Source organism: Patiria miniata, unplaced genomic scaffold (genome assembly GCF_015706575.1).
Source record: "Patiria miniata isolate m_02_andy unplaced genomic scaffold, ASM1570657v1 HiC_scaffold_1, whole genome shotgun sequence".
Taxonomy (NCBI): domain Eukaryota; kingdom Metazoa; phylum Echinodermata; class Asteroidea; order Valvatida; family Asterinidae; genus Patiria; species Patiria miniata.
This window is the reverse complement of record NW_024037047.1, coordinates 1,551,690-1,569,246: the sequence shown is the minus strand read 5'-3', so window position 1 is coordinate 1,569,246 and position 17,557 is coordinate 1,551,690. Positions and strand designations below refer to the sequence as shown.

Sequence of the window (17,557 nt, the reverse complement as noted above, 5' to 3'; positions counted from 1 at the left end):
CTGCGCAGCGAAACATTTTCGGCGCTATGCGCCGTGAAAAATGAATTCCCCCATATACGGAGTGTGCTCAAAGCAGAATTACCATTCGTGTAAGTGAATATTTAATAAGACATAAATTCAAACCTTTTATAATTTGGGAGGCTAATCATCCTTTCTTGCAGCTGGTATGCTGAATTGCGAAGGACACGGCTAAAACGTGGTCGGGCCGCTGGCACGTAAAGGTGCCTATGGCTTCCGGCCACATCGACCAATATATGACCACGGAGCACAGCCTGAGATCGAAAGTGTTTGAAAACCGGAGGGCCCGGAGAAAAACCCTCGTGGCACAGGAGAGAACCAACGCACAACTCTACTCACATGCGATCCGCGGCCAGGTTTCAAACCGTGGTCACCTTGGTGAGAGGCAAACGCTTTACGCACAAGCCACCCATGCCACCCGATAGCCACGAAAGCCTTTGACCTATAGCCATGAAATGTCTTGGGTATGTTTATGATAAGTCATTATATGTATGTTTCAAGTTTCATAATTTTTCGTCACCAATCGCCGATATCTTGGGGGGAGGGGCGGAATTCCCCCCCCCCCGGTTGTGAGATGGTCAAAATAACCCAGCCCTTTTTAGGGTTCTTGCTTGTTTCATTTAAAGTTGTTCACCGAGTACACGCATGCAGATTAAAAATAATCATTACTAACTGTTCATTTGTCAGATATTTACAAGATACGATTATAAAAGATCCATTTTATTGACTAGTATTTGTTGGCAAAATAAGCTGGGTTAAGGTTTTGTGTTAGTTCAAATTAGACAGTAAACAAATAGTTTAGTACTAGTGTGATGGGTGCGGCAGACCTTTGTCTGTCAATTTCAATAACACATATTTTTTTTTCCATGTAGCCTATAGCTACTACCCCTTGCATTCCCACTTTACAGTCGATACTTATCAACATGCTAATTTATTTATTACTGGATATCTGAACACAGTCTATACCATCATGAATCTGGATTTTAACAAAATATACATCTGATTAATATACATTGTTTGAAACCTTTTTGGGGGGGGGGGGCTCAAGAGACTGTTATTATCAAAAACAGTTCTTATTCTTCAATGAGGGAATAACATATTTATTTGTTGATTATACGTGTCTTCCCATCCCATATCCAAGCCCAAACTAAACGCTACTTTAATTAAATGCATCCACATCTATCCCAATAGCCTAAATTTGTGTCAGTAATGCTGTGTTTGCCTCCTCCCTCTACGGGCACAGACAGGGCTATACAAAGAGTGGCCAATAGGCAAAATAATTAGAACTGGTATTTTGGGTGGTAGATTGTCATTGGTTTTCAAATCAGACCTATTCTACACTCATATAAATGTCAACATAATTATTATCCAACGTTAAGAACTATAATTAGTACCAAACGTTAAGTACTATAAAACATATCACCCAACGCTAAGTAATATATGTTTGCTTCCAGCAATTGTAAAGGTAATGCACGGAGGCTTTTCTTGTTCTCTATTGTTCTAAGAAACGAGTTCATGGAGTACTTGTATAAAGCTGTACATAGACTATCGACATGCTGACTATTTTAAGCTAATTATGAGAGAAGATGTGATATAGTGATATGAATATAGTCCATTTTATTTATCTAGGGTTTATTCAGGAAGAAAGCAGGACTAAGGTTTTGTGTTAATTCAAATAAGGCAATTAAACAAATGTTTTAACTCTAGTGTAGGGGAGTGTGTGGCCTAGTGGTAAGGATTCGTGACTCATGATCAGAGGGTCGGGGGTTCGAATCCCGCCATTCAACACTGAACGCAGAGCTTCCACTGAGATACGCACCACTGAACACCGACCAGCCATTCTTTCACGCAAGCAAAGGGACACCATCCTTTGTGGTTTATCACACGTCCGCTTCCCAGGCACATATACAGGCTCGGGGCACTGTCTTGGCCATCCGACATCATGTCAACCCAAGAGTCAAGCCCTCCAAGTTCGCCGTTCCCTTGTGCCCAGGTTATTCCCGAAACTGATCTGTCTGACTCAGACTCGTCTGATAACAGTAAGAAATCTCTCTTTAATAGTCGTCTGGCCCATGAAGTGCAAACTTCAATAAGTCAGATCTCATCAAGAGACACAGAAAGTAAGGACAAACCGGCACCCAGGAAAAGAGATAAGCAACAAACCAGTAAAGACCACCGACTAGAACACGAGGACTACAAATTTGTCCGAAGTCTAGCGGGACCTCTCCAACAAATGGTTTCCAAGCGAGTCTCCCTGAACAAACAAATCAACCTGCTGGAGAACGCCGTCAGAACCAAGAACCCACCGAAGTACCTCCTGAGCCAAGTCCCAGTACCTACTCCACCCAGAGGCCACCGAATTCAATCGAATTTGGCGAACGTGTGGAAGGAGGTAGCCGTGTCAGCTGCACTCGGGCGAGCCCGACTCAGCCTACGGCAACTACAAAATGTTAATTAGCCAACCAAAATGAACAATTCATAACCAACCTCTCAAAGCTATCACTCTCCCCTACCGAGAAAATAGCTTTGGGCAAAGGTTTAAACTTTGTTCCCACCCCGGCTAAACCAACCCGTCTCTCACTTATCCAAGATATCAACAAATATCAAAGACGAATGAGAATTGCATTCTTGATGCACAAAAAAGTTCTAAAGAAGAGGCCCTTCAAACCTCCATCCACCTGGCAACCCAAATCCACTCAAAACCCCACACTTGAGAATTATTTGGAAGCTATCAAGATGGAACTCGCCCATGTCAGACTGAGGAAACCTCAGACAAACATGTCCCAAGCTGAATTATCAGCAATACGCAAACTCAAAAACAACCCATCTGTTGTTATCAAGCCTTACGACAAAGGCCGAGGCATTTGCATCATGAACCGTGAGGACTACCTAAACGTTGGTTTCAAACACCTCAGCGCCCACCACTATGAAAAAGTGGACAGGGATTTGACTCACGAAACCGCACTCAAGGTACACAGCGCCCTCACCGACATGATAAGAAACAAACACATCGACAAACATACCTTTGCCTATCTTGACCCACTTGAACAACCCACGAACTGCCCTACCAGTCCCCAACCCACTTATGTCCGTGACACCACAGACATTTTGCGGAAACTAGAAAAGGAAACCTTCCCACAAAACTCACTCCTTGCAAGCATCGATGTAGTTTCCATGTATACCAACATTCACCAGGCAGAAGCCATTGAATCGGTATGCAAAGCCTACGAAAAAAACAACCACAACTATGCCATAACCAAACCCCCTTCAAAACACATCCGCACTCTCCTGGAACTCGTTCTGGGCCGCAACTATTTCCAGTTCGGAGGAAAATTCTTCCCACAAAAAATAGGATGTGCAATGGGATCTGTGGCTAGTCCAGAAATTTGCGACATTACGTTACATGATTTTGAGTTACAAATCTCAGCCCTCACAGACAGAATCCTGTTCTGGGCAAGATTTAGAGATGATATACTTATCGTCTACAACGGCCAACTCGAATCCTTCACCCAATTTGTTCACCAGTTGAATCAATTGCATCCCACCCTCAAATTCACATTTGAGGCATCTGAAACTTCCATCACATACCTGGACCTTACCATTTTTAAAGGCCCGCGTTTCCTCTCCACGGGTACCCTAGACACACGAGTGTTCACGAAACCTACGGAAACATATCAGTACTTGGAAAGAACATCATCCCATCCAAACCATGTGTTCAAAGGTTTTATCAAAGGAGAAATCCTACGATATGCCAGAAACACAAACAATGAGGACGACTTCTTACAAAAAGTACAAAGTTTCGAAGAAAAACTACTGAAAAGAGGCTACAATCAAGCCGATATTCACAAGTGCAAGCAATCCATCGATTTCTCACAAAGGAAATCTATGATTCACACAGAACAAGTGAAAACCCAAAAAGAACTCCCCCTCGTCTTCACCACGACTTACAACCCCCATGTAAAACACATGGACATCAAGCGTGCTCTCTCCAGACACTGGCATCTTATCTCAGGCAACCCAACTTTGAAGGAAGTTTTCCCGAAACCTCCTCTAGTTGCCTATAAGATAGCTGAGAACATCAAGAAGAGACTTGTCAGAGCCAAACTCAGCCATACGGAAGATAACCAATCCTCCACAACTGAGAACGAAGATAACACACTTGATATCCTAATTTCACTATTGGATGAACAAATTCCATCCGAATGAAGTTGTAATCACATATACCGGATAACTTAGACGCAACCTTTTCCGCAAAGTGAGCTCCATTCAACTCACTAACCCATACCTACAGATTCTTTGAATCTAGCGGCTGATGAGTCCCCGAAGGGACGAAAATGCATTCCCGCAATTGCCCTCAGGTAAAACCTAACCCACCCCACTGCCTGGGTAAACTTGGCTACGGTCAAAACTTCCATTGATTTCTCCCTCTGATTTCTACCCAATTTTTAAGACCCCTTCATGTGTCTTAATTGAAGAAATGAACCACACAATATCACACCATCGAATAGCTCAATGTGTTGTTCTTACGCACATTTTTTTATTCACAAGCCAATCTATAGGAGAGGCGTCTCTGAATGGGATAGAGCCATCATTTCTCTTATCTGTTATATCAGAACTTTGTATTAAGAGGAACATCAGTCCCATTCACTGTGCACATACATGCACAGTCGGGACCAAGGTTTTATGTTTGTTATATTAGAAGTTTGTATTAAGTTAACATAGTTTGTACTAACGAGAGTCGACTGTATGATAAAAACGAATGTTATGCGCGTCAACAAACATGATGACGTCACTGTCTGTATAATGTGTTTGAAGTTTTCAGGTGTTTATCTGTCTCACGTCTTCAGTGGCGTATTTTGCAATGCCCCCTGGTTGCATTTGAACGGCGTGCTAAAAAAAAAAGATTTGTAAGACGCTTCATACGCCTCTAGAGTAGGGTCGTAATTCCCCCCCCCCTCATAAGACGATATGGAGACGCTTCTGCATTTATGCTTCCTTTTCGAGTAGTTGCGTCTCTCTTTCGCAAGACAACTTTCAAGGACGAGTGAAAATCAGCTCTAATCCTTAAGCTGATTTATGGGCCCGGGAAGCGGTCATGGCCGCGGCCGCTAATCCTCATTGGAATGCAGTTGCCAGCTGTGGTATGCCGTGGCACCCAGCTAGTGGGTAGTTCCACAGCTGCTGCTTTTGTGCAGTCCCGCTACCACACAAAGGCTGTGCAGTCATGCGGGCCACTTGCTCTATGTGTGGAGGAATGTCCCCATTATAACCCGTGCTTAGGGGGTTAAGAGGCTATCCAGAAGCTTAGTTGTTCAAAAGGCACGGCCTTTAATTGATAATAACCATTATGACCGCATCACTGCTTAAGCTTCCATGACAGACCAGCGACAGTACATCCCTATGTGAATTGTCTTCGTTTTGCTGAAAGAACACTTACCTTTTTTTGTGATCCGCGGACTGCAGAAGTTAAAAACGGTGTTTGCGTTTGTAAAGTACATGAGAAACGTGTATGATTCTTGTACTAAAAGAGAGCTTATGAAGTAGGCTTTCATATCCTAGATTATAAATTTGCTACGTGCAGAACTTCACTAAAACAAATGGCACCCACACTCTAAACACTGAAGAGTTTAATATTAAATTTTCGATACAAATTTTGCAACAGGTTACTGGGACACTGCGTCCTGGAATACGCCAAATTGGGCCACAAAACACGTTTAAACCCTAAAGGGGCCGGGGCGAAATCCACCCCGCTCCTTTTTTTCCGCGATAGCCTCGAGAAAGATTTTTCGCAACCAGAGCTGTTTTAATTTTTTAGTCTCAAGCCTTGCGCATCTTTTCATACCAAAAACATAAAAATCGGACTACGGGTTGCCGCGCAACGAAAAATTACGTAAACGCACCGTGAAAATTGAATTTCTCATATACGTAGGGTACATAGACCAGAATTACCATTCGCGCATATGATTATTAGCCATAATTCCAAAACCCTTTAACCTATAGTCATGAAATTGCTTGGTTATGTTTATGATAAGTTATTCTATGCATGTACCGAGTTTCAAAACTTTTCGTCACTCGATAACCGAGATATTGGGGGCGCCCCCCCCCCCGGCTGAGAGATGGTCAAAATAACCCGGCCCTTTTAGGGTTAAACGAAATGATGTTAATCTGAATGAGCATTTGAAGGTAGGATATAAACATCCACAAAACTATCCTTAAAATGTCAGTAATGTGTACAGGTATTTTCAATGCATGTAAGTACGTATGTATACATAGCGACACCCATCGGTTAGTTATAAGGCTCAAACTAGCCGTCAATTTCGTACGATATAAAAGCACTGAGTATCATTAACATAAAAATGTGGAAAACATGTACATGTACACGGTTCCGCACTACGAAAATCTCGACGCCATAAATTACTTGGCTGACTTCGGATTTTGTCGATTTGTCTCTATACTTAAGCTTTTCACGGGATGATTAAATACCAATGAAGTTATTTACGGGACTGGTACGATTAAAAAGGCATCTCTTCAACAAGTTTTACAAGTTTTACCATGGGTCTGGACCCTTTTTAATAACAACCCCGCAAATGTGTAGGCACCATAGTGCGTACGACCCCTTAATAAGAAAATAATCCACGCTTCACTATTTGTTTTGAGCATGATGTTTTAGAATAATACATTTGCAACTCTGCAAGTATTATTATTTCATGTGATGCTCGGCCTCGTGATAGAGGGCCTTTGGCTGGGCATTAAGGGTATACCAGCTCCTCTCTTTCCTTTATGGGTACAGGGTGAGTAAAAAAAAGAAACTCAAATGTCGGGACGATTGTTTAAGTGAAGCTCTGCATGTAGCACTTTCAAAATATAGGATATGAAAGCCCAACTCATAAGCTTTCTTTTAGTACAAGAATCATTCAAATCACTTATGTACTTTTCAAGTTACGGAATTGTAAACGCAACCACCGTTTTAAAGTTCCTTATGGAATTTGTTTTGGTATTGTTGAGAGAACACTGAACTTTTTTCTGATCTGTGATTTATGTCCGACATGATGCGTGCACAAAAGTCCGACATGCGTGCACGCGCGTATGATGCGCGCGGCAGGAAAATGCGGTGTGGAATTGGATTGGAGCACGTGTTAATTTGCCCACGTGCGCAGTGGGAGGGGCTTACTGGATCGGTCCATTGCAGTACAAACGCACACAACATAACAACAACGAATTGACGTATAATAAGGTTTATTACAAATGCTAACTTTTTAAAATCTCTTGATCAGGTATACATACAACACATTCTGTCAGCCATGATGTGACGTATAATGGTGACTACGATAATTAACTAATCTACTTATGTAATTTTTTTTATAATCTCCAATTAAGAATACGCTATACAATTGGAGGAAGACTAAAGATTGAGAACGCAAACTAACTGCAACGGTGAAACCCGACGGCAATTTTGACTATCTAATTGAAGTAAAGTAGTGCCAGAAGGGCGTGTCTTTAGTATATACACCTCTACATTGTTATACATTTTGTTATTATGAATTGACCTCGGTTATTTTTACACTTACATCACACAAAAATCCTCAAAACGACATATTTTTTTCGTCCCAGAACATCATCGAACTCAATTCTTAATTTCAATTATTTATAATATAGTTGCTTTACAATCATGCAGTAATCTAATATGCTTTTATTTTAATTCACATGTGATATATTGTATTTGTAATGTATTGTATTTGTACATGTGTGTATAAATATTAGTAGTGTATTTTAAGACAAAATGAAAACTTGCCTTGGAGAAGGTTTATCAGGCAAAGGCTAGGTACCGCGGTGTACACTCTAGAAATTCTAGGATCGAATCCGACCCGGAACTGTCATATTTGACGGTTGACCCTGACAATTTTCCGGGTCAAAATGACACTTCTCCAAGTCAAATTAAATGACACTTTTTCGGGTCGAAAAGACACTTCTCTGAGTCAAATTAAATGAAACTTTTCTAGGTCAAAACGACACTTCTCCGAGTTAAATTAAATGACACTTCTTCGTGTCGAAACGACACTACTCTGAGTCAAAGTAAATGACGCGCCTCTGGGTCAAAATGACACTTCCCTCGGTCAAAATGACACTTCTCCGAGTAAACTTAAATGACGAGTCTCTGGGTCAAAATGACACTTCTTAAGTTCAAATTAAATGATTCGTCTCCGGGTCAAAATGACACTTCTCCAGGTCAAAATGACCCTTCTCTGGGTCCAACTAAATGACACTTTTCCGGGTCAAAATGACACTTGTCCTGGTCATTTTCCGGTCATTTTGATCGGAAGTGTTATTTTGATCGAGACAAGTGACATGTTCAAGTATGACCTGGAATTTACTGACACAGTATTTTTAGACTGCATCACCTCGTGATATTCATAGTCAACCACTCGTTGGATATTTTTGAGGCAAACATTGTTATTATAACTTCACAACACGACTACATTGTTATATCGCCCTTCCCGTCCGATGTATGGATCCGCTCCTACCAAATTGTATGATGAGAACCATTTCTTACATAAAATGTACGAAGACGTTCTAAGGTATAACTTGTCGCTCGACTTGATTCAATTGTTAGTTGTTGTCAAGTTGGAACCGTGTTTTCATTTTCGAGACACGTTCCCTCATTGACGTCTCATTCGGACAGTCCAGTTTGTCAGCAATCTCTTGAATTTCTTTGGCCAATCTGGAGACATCTCCAGGGAACATGTCCTGTATGTACACTATGATCCTATCTAGATCTACTGTAAGGACCACGAACTGGACGAATTCCCCGCGGCCTTCGCCCTTAATCTTCTCGATTGCGTCCACTCCCCTTTTCAGATTCACCTCATCCACCCTGACCAAATCGTGAATGGAACCAATCAGTACCCCTTCTTCTTTGCCCTCCCACTCCCTCAATTTTAAATCAACCTTTTCCAGAGTCTCCTGGACTCTGTCGCATGCTACCTTGTCTTTGGCCATGATCATCTTCGCTTCATCTGTGGATATTTTGGCGGTGACCGCTTGGACGATGCCAGCCACAATCCCGGCCGCGGCACTTGCCGCAGCAGCTGATAGAAGAGACGAAGCGCCGAATGTTAACAAAGCTAATCCAGCGCCGACTCCCCCGACCGCCTATGCACAGAAATATAAATTGAAAGAAAAAATCACTAAGGGAATAGACCAATGCGCCTTGCGTTTTTAAAACAAAGGGAAGCTGAATTAAAATTTCACACCAAAAGGCACTTGGATATTCTTCCCAATTGGTATTCAGCAGACAAACAGTTTAATAAAGCTATACCTTTTTATACGAGTTTGTTCACTGTTTACGATGTTTAGTTTAGGCTTTGGCACTTTATCGTATTTTGACAATTATTTGGGTAATCTCCTATTCTGATGTGTCTCAAATGTAATGTGACACCACGCGCCAGCCAATCAGAGTACACTTTAGAAATTGTGACGTCATTTCGAGCAGAAATTCGGCCTACGCTTTTGTTGGTGAACTAGCTGCCATGTTTTTTTTAAATAAAATAACGGTTCACCGAAGACCTGATAGAAGGCGTCCACTGAACGGTCAGAATTTGGAGGTCTAGACGCATTTGTTTCATCTGCTCGCATATTATTTTAGATTCTTTCAATAGTCTTAGAATCACTTTCATAGATGCTCACTGTGGACGTCACAATTAATGGACGTCACAAATCAACCAAGACGACAAATGGTCATTGCCCGAACTTGGACTTGGCTTAAATGAAAAGTTCATAAAAACAACAAAAAAACAAAACACAAGTCAAATCTTACCGCAGCTTGTCTCTGGCGTCGAGTACATAACTCCACTAAGTCTTTGAGTAACTCGATCATCTTCACCCGGCAACGAACATACTCACCAGCTGCATCTTCAAATTCTTGCACCTTCTTTCTCAACTCATTCTTCATTTTGGCTGGAAAAAAGGAGAGGGGTAATTATTTTGGGCTTTTGGGTTTTTTATGCTTATGCAAAATCTATATTCATGAGCGAACATGTGATGTCATTTCAGGCAGACACCTCAATGTTACAACTTGTTTCAGCACAAAAACGTTGCCAGAATTTTGGGTATTTCTTTTCTCTAACGATTCGTTGTTGTGTCAGTATACCAATGAGCAAACTTTTCTCACACATGTTTTCAATGAGCACAATTTTGGGTTCACAATTTGAACAGAAAACACCTAAAATATACCGTGTCTTCCTGAAATATCACATCACAGCAACAGCGCCCTCAGTGCAGTGGTTCAGTAAAGCTTGGACATTTTTGTTCGATGTTAAAAGAAGTGCATTTTTGTTGCAAAAAATTATGTTTCTAAGAAGTCTTTAAAACAAGGCAGGCAAAGGGTGGTGGCATTTTTCGATAATATCAACCACGTCATCCAGATCAACAGGAGCTGTTTAGAGTCTTAACTCCATCTTAGGCCGCAAATAATGTAGGAGCGTCCAAACCTGAACCCGCCCCACTACCATTGACTTATCAAAAAGGTCGGCAAGCTTGAGAAAAAGATGAGAGGGATCTAATTGTTGGAGTTACTTAAACAGTTAGTTTTGTGATGATCTACACGAACCCTTTTCCTCCTCAAAGAATTTGCGCGCCTGTACGATGTCTTCCTCGACCACCCTCAGGCTATTGACTGGGAACTCTCTGCCCAGGAGCTGCTTGAGATCTCCGCTATTGCACATGGCCAGGAGTTTCTCCAGGCCTTTCTGGCTCCCGACCCGCAGGGTGAGCTCCACGCATCCTTTGCGGAAGTAGATGACGTTGCCATCGCAGAATTGTTCGAGTTCGTTTATCGGAATCGACACTATCTCCCTCCTATCGTTAATCGTGCCACAAATCTGATGATACAACTCTGGGGGCCCATCCAGCTTGAGACGCACCTCTGTTTGACAGGTCATTAATTGCACACATCAACAATACTGTAAATGCAAGTCCAAAAATCATATGTGACCTGCTATATCACAATTAGGAATACCCCCTCTTTGACTTTTCAAGTTATGTACGTCCTGTTAAAGCACTATAATAATAATAATAAAACCGTTCTTATTAAGCGCATTACACACGGAGTCCCAATGCGCTGTACAAATTAAAAATAGGACAAAAAATTAATCAGAATTGAACAAATGGGTTTTGAGGAGGCATTTGAATTGGTCCAGACTTTGTGCGTCTTTGATGCTTTGGGGGAGTTTGTTCCAAAGAGTGGGCGACGATGTAGAAAAAGCACGCTGGCCGTATGTCCTTGTAGATGACGATGAACAGGTGAGTAGGGATTTTGAGTGGGAGCGGAGTTTTCGTGGAGGTTCATATTTGTTAATCAGATCCTGTAGATATGTTGGCGCATGGCCGTGGATGCAGTTATACGTAATCAGAAGTACTTTGTACACAATCCGTTGCCTAACCGGAAGCCAGTGTAGGTCGCGGAAGATTGGTGAAATATGGTCACTACTTTTGGTTCGGGTGACCAATCTGGCTGCCGAGTTCTGAACTCGTTGTAACTTGGAGATTGTTGAGTCAGGTAGGCCAAGAAGAAGGCTGTTGCAGAAATCAAGGCGGCATGTGATAAAAGCGTGAACTAGCTTTTCTGTGGTAGGTTTGTCGAGAAATTTGCGAATTTGTCCAATCTTGTGTAATGCCAGGTATGATGATTTGCAGATGTTATTTACATGGATGTCCATCTGGAGATTGGTCTGAACAGTGACACCTAGATCACGCACTTTCTGTACAGGTTCTATTGAAAAACAGCCAAGGGAAATTGATCTAAGGCTGGAATGGTTTCTGAAACGAGACGTAATGTGGATCACCTCTGTCTTTTCTTCATTCAATTTCAATTTATTAGTGGCGGACCATGCCTTAATGTCGTTAAGGCAAAGTTCAAGTTTTGCGAGGACTGATGAGCGATCTCGCTCGTTCATGATGACGTAGACCTGCGTGTCGTCAGCGTATATCATTCTGTCAATGCCATGAGCCTGAATGATGTCTTCAAGGGGTGATGTGTATAAAGTAAAACACAGAGGACCAAGCACAGATCCCTGTGGGACACCACAATTTGGCACACGTGGATCAGAAAGATCATCCTGGATGACAACACTCTGAGTGCGATTCTTGAGGTAGGATCCGAACCAATGGATTACATGACCGGATATGCCATATCTGTTCGTTAGACGCTGAAGCATGATGTTGTGATCTATAGTATCGAATGCAGACGAATAATCAAGGAGAACAAGAACAGCTTCCTGTCCCTTGTCAGCAGCTAAAAGTAGGTCGTTCTGGACACGGAGAAGGGCAGTCTCAACGCTATGATGTTTCCTATATGCGGACTGCATGTTGCCAAGGAGATTATTGTCTGAAAGGTAATCTTGGAGTTGGGCCGCAGCAGCACGTTCGATTGTCTTTGAGAGAAACGACAGATTTGCGATGGGCCTGTAGTTCTTGAGAGGTTCAGTGTCCAGGTTAGGTTTCTTGAGAAGGGGGGTGATGTGGGCTCGCTTCAGTGCTTCAGGAAAATGTCCATCCAGAAGAGAACGGTTGGTGATATTCGTGATGATTGGAACAAGTTCATCCAAACACCTCTTCAGAATCCACGTAGGAATCGGGTCAAGTCTGGATGTTGTAGAGGGTGAACCAGTGATCAGCTTTCTCACCGAGTTTGCAGACAGGGGTTCAAACTGGTGAAGAGTAGTCATGCATGTGTCGGACACTGGCTTAGAAACTACGGGATCAGGAATGTTGTCAAGTTCTTCAGTGATGTTTTGTGTTTTGTTGGCAAAGAACTGTGAAAATCGATCAACAAGTGGTTCAGATGACAAATTAGCCGACGGAAGGGTTTTTGGAGATTTTGGAGTGCACAATTTGTCAACTTTGCGAAACAGTTGACGGGAGTCACAGTCCTTTAGTTGTGTCCTGTGATATTCAGATTTGGCCTTGATTATCAGTTGATTATAGTGGTAGCTCTGTTCGTTGAGAAGTTGTTTGTGGAACTCTAGTTTGGAGGATTTCCACTGACGTTCGCACTTTCGAAGTTTTCTCTTTGCTTTGCGAATGTTTTCACTGTACCATGGTGCATGAGGTCGAGATAAAATGGTACGGGAGATCATGGGGGCGTGTTTGTTCAGAAGATCATTCAAAGTTGTGTCATATTGATGAATGAGCGAGTCTAGGTCGTTGGCTGGTGCAGTGGTTAGTGGTGAGGCAAGAATGTCTAGACGAAAGGCCTCAAAATCAATCTTGCGAAGTTCACGAAGCTTGATTTCTCTTTTGACAGGGTCAGGTCTATTAATGTTTAGCAAGCATTTTACAGCAGCATGATCTGAAGGCAGGTAATGAGTAGTGTCAACCTGGGAAATCGCGTCATCTGTTGAGCGCGTTAAGAGAAGATCTAGTGTGTGACCATTGCGGTGTGTTGGGCCAGCGACATGCTGCTCGATATTAAACGAGTCGATGAGGTCACGAAAGATTGTAGCTTCACGGTTAGATTCGTCGTCAACGTGAAAATTGAAGTCTCCAGAAACCAAAATGTACCCTGGCTCAGATACAACAGATTCGATGAGGGTGGAAAATTCAGGGGAAAATGTTGGACCTGTCAAACGGCCATCGGCTAGTCTTTGGGGTCGGTAGATGACAACGAGGCGAAGAGGGGTATGAGAGCGGGCGTTGATGGATAAATCAATATGTTCAAAGGATTCAAATGATCTACCTTCATTTTTGTGAACATCAAAGCTATTCCGAAGAAGTACACAAACACCTCCACCGGCTCGGTTTATACGAGGGATGTGATGGATTTGGTAACCAGGAAGTGTAGACGTCAGATCAGCAAGTGCACGATGATCACGATTATCACCAGATAACCATGTTTCGGTAACAGCGAGAATATCAATAGAACTTGAGATGATGAGGTCACATATGACGGAGATTTTGGGCTTCATTGATCGTGCGTTCCATAATGCGAATTTAATGGGGACCATTGGTTTAGTACAGGATGAAATGGGTACAAGGTTGGTAAGGTGTGCACCATTTTGACTTGGTTGGTAATCAGGATGAAACTCACGAGGTGAGCAGTCATGACGAGTCAAGACGGGGATTGGTTTCTGTCTTTTAGCCCATGATCTGCGGCCCCTTTTGGTTGGTCTGGCTACACTGATTCCAAGCTCCTTCAGTCTGTTGTGGACATGAAGAGGGACTCTTGTTTTTACTGAGGGAGCCATGTTCAGTAGATCAGTTCTGCTATAGCAGTTTGTTGTAGTCAAAACCATGACTACCGCCAACAATAGCGTAAGCACAATGGAGAACAAAGCAGAGTCAGCCATGCATCAAGACGGTTGTTGAAGCACAATGGAGATCAAAATCACTGCTGGGGAAAGCTACTATGCTTTCCTGAATCACGAATGAGAAAACGGATGAAAATCTTCGAATTCTGCAGCTTGGAAGACTGGAATTTCGCGATCTATGAACCAGAATGATCACTGTGATTCAAGGATCCACCAGTATAATTTAGGAAGCTACCTAGATGACTTTAGGCAACAAAATATGGAAATTTGCGAGAGCTTGTGATGAAGGTGCAACCTGAGGCGCTACCAACTACCAACAATCTACTCCTTAACGCTTTCCAATGACACCAAATTTATTCCTGTAGCTTAACTTATTCCAAAGATAAATGCCGCAAGAACTTCAACAGTGTCCCACCGAACTTCACCAACCTCCCATCGAGAAAATCGACGGCTTTGAAAAAAGAAATACGCATTGCGCCGCCAACGGAAATGGAAGGCGTTCTTAATTTTGTGACATTTTTCCCCAACAAAAAGGCATAGTGTGAATTCAACTTCAGGCGTTGATTACTCAAACCATTAATTTTGGGGTACATTCCTCATTTTGCCACAATAGGTCACATTTATCATTATAAACTATAAATCAAGACGACTTTCATTTGGTGATGTTAACGATTTCTCCAACTACCCACCAATAAAGGGATAAGTTCCTTGAGGTTAAATGAGACGATGAGGGGCCTGTTTCATCATTTTGAGACAGGAATTTTAATTTGGTAGCTGCTTCACACTCTAAAAAGTTCCTGGTCATATTAGGCCCGTAATGCGGGTTCTGTCGGACCTGACAGGTTTTTTCCGGGTCCACATGACATTTTCCGGGTCGAATTGACAAATTTCTGAGTGGTAAAATGACCAATTGCTACGGGAGGGGGCAATAATAAACTATACACGACATCTTAATTTGGGCGATTTACAACACAGTGCGCCACCACGAGTTTGTCATGGAGAGTCCATTTTTCAAGTTTACGGTCGATAAAACATGACCCATTTGAATGAGTGTCCGTAGAAAACTTTGTAGAAATTCGTATTTAGATTGGGGCTTAGCGTTCTGCCGTGTTACAAAAACAAACACCAACACGCCAGTGATAAAAAAAAAGGCCAAACAGATACTCAAATCATTCGCTTACGAAACTACATGTAATGACCGGAAAAACGAACAATTTCAAATGTCCCGCCCGCGCTTGAAATTTGTCGACATCTCCCACAATGCACGTAAGGAGAAATGGACTCTCCGTGGCAAACTCTAGGCGCACTGCATTGTTAATCGCCCGAATTGGGTGTTTATATTTCGTGTGAATAAAATCTTCTTTAAAAAAATCTTTGTATGAATTACTACCTGGTCCGTAGTTGATTGTGTTCCCAGAACTTGGTCCAATGGTAATGACGCCGTTGAACGTTTCAATGTGGAAGTGATTTTCGATTTTGCGGCGATTTTTCTTCTCACCTACAGAATTTTAGAACATAATTAATGATAACATATACAGCAGCGGAATCCTGTGATTCCCATCATAAATCGAATGTTGATGTCAGACGTGAATAGGCCTATTAGTAATTCTGCCCCCCCCCCTTCATGGTAGTCCGAGCATCACCACGGAGCCAAGTCTCCTGTATAACGTCTGATATGTCAAAGCATACAGATTTATTCGATCTTGCGCCTCAACCCATCGGGGTTTGCTAAATGGTGACGTCATTTCATTCCCAAATCAGGAGAAAAACTGTGATTGGTTAATTGGAATGCAGAGTTTTGAAATACAGCAACAGCCGGGCACGTGTCGCGTACACACAGAGCGCGTGACCACAGCGTTTTTGTTGCTGTGTGCCATTCCTTTATCCATGTCTATGACGCGACAACAGCTAGTCAATGACCAAAGACCCGATATAAAAAGCGCCCGCTGATTGGTCAAAATGTAGAGGTCAAGATGCGCCGGTTGTCTTTCATAATTAATCAGCGAATCTGCTCAAATGTTGTAGAAGTAATGCATGGCTTTCGCCATGGTCTATTGCATAGACTACCTTCCGGGTTGGGACCCAGTAAATTTGTCGCGGAGGGGGGATAGGGAATGCTGCCCAATCAAGGTCAATCTGTCCCCCGCCCATGCAGGCCAACAGAAAGTTAGTGCCTCTGACTCCGGCCCCTACAGTTAATGTGTCCCCATAGCTCCCATGCAGACTTGGTTTTTCCAAAGGCTCAATCCCTCACTCAAAAAAAATGCCTTTGCTATACAATGTATTCTCAGTCTCAAGGCCTTTTTATTCTTGTCCAGGCCTGGGGCAGTGGCAGGTGTTGCCTTAACGACAGGAACAATGGCACTTGGTTTATCTCCTCCACAAAGTCGGTCATGCGCATAGTTATTGCATACAGCTCTCGTAGACTACAGGTATTTATTTATTCCTCCATGGTATATGGAGCAGAAATAATTACAATGTGTGCCAAACCTTGAGAATTACGCGAGCAATTTTCGTATGGACTCATGTTTTGTACACAATCGTCAATCGTGGACCTGCAGACAAAAATGTTGTTCCCCGAAATCCTTAACCTAACCCTAACCTTACCCTAATCCTAAGGATTTCGGGGAACATCGGTATTGGGGAACATAGGTATTGGGAACATCGGGTAGACCCCCAAAACATAATGGGAAGTCTTCCTATAAAAACCTGAAGTATACAAACAAAGAGGGAGGTCCACGATTGAAGGTGTCTTACACACTTGTTTGGCAGGGGCGGATCCAGGATATTTTGCAGGGGGGGGGGTAGACTTGGCCAAGTCTGGGTTGCCCTCAGTCTGCGCCTAAATCCACTCACTGCGGCGCATGTCGCATACGTCCTTACAGTACATAACGCGCGCCCTCATGCGTCGAATCTGGACCATCGTGTTAAAAACGTACATGTACATGTTATTTTCAAGTGATGCAGCAACCAATCAAGTCGGAATTGCTAACTTTTGCACCTCATGTAATTATGCACATGCTCTGCAATACATGCACAAACAGGTACGTGTAATACGCGTGTTATACAATGTATGTGCGCATTGTTATACGGCACTGAAGTGGAACCATTCCGACTTGAGTCAAGTCTAGGGGGGGGTGTGGTACCATTTTTCAGCAGGTCAGCAGGAGGCGCTGTTCAAATTCGACGATTATTAACACTAGATTACAGAATGGTGTACCGTATTTTGAGCAGGC

The 17,557-nt window shown here is 42.6% G+C and overlaps 2 protein-coding genes across 2 annotated transcripts; one reads left to right on the top strand and one right to left on the bottom strand.

Annotated features, from left to right (window-relative positions):
* Window positions 1-2,754: 2,754 nt before the first annotated feature.
* LOC119724781 lies at window positions 2,755-4,224 on the top strand. The gene has a single exon (XM_038196034.1). It carries the CDS (start codon window positions 2,755-2,757, stop codon window positions 4,222-4,224), a length of 1,470 nt encoding a protein of 489 aa, XP_038051962.1.
* Window positions 4,225-7,793: 3,569 nt separating this feature from the next.
* On the bottom strand, window positions 7,794-17,244 carry LOC119724697. Its single transcript, XM_038195910.1, has 5 exons — window positions 17,178-17,244; window positions 15,712-15,819; window positions 10,625-10,939; window positions 9,833-9,972; window positions 7,794-9,168 (listed from the first exon to the last, which is right to left on the bottom strand). The coding sequence occupies exons 1-5, from the start codon at window positions 17,242-17,244 to the stop codon at window positions 8,626-8,628; spliced, it is 1,173 nt and encodes a 390-aa protein (XP_038051838.1). The 3' UTR covers window positions 7,794-8,625.
* Between the last annotated feature and the right edge of the window lie 313 nt (window positions 17,245-17,557).

Coding starts and splice junctions, on each gene's coding strand:
- LOC119724781 (XM_038196034.1), top strand. CDS start 2,755: ATGGAACTCGCCCATGTCAGACTGAGGAAACCTCAGACAAACATGTCC.
- LOC119724697 (XM_038195910.1), bottom strand. CDS start 17,244: ATGGTCCAGATTCGACGCATGAGGGCGCGCGTTATGTACTGTAAGGAC. Junction 15,820..17,177: donor CGTATGCGACATGCGCCGCA/GTGAGTGGATTT, acceptor AAAATTCTGTAG/GTGAGAAGAAAAATCGCCGC. Junction 9,169..9,832: donor GACGCCAGAGACAAGCTGCG/GTAAGATTTGAC, acceptor TTCTGTGCATAG/GCGGTCGGGGGAGTCGGCGC.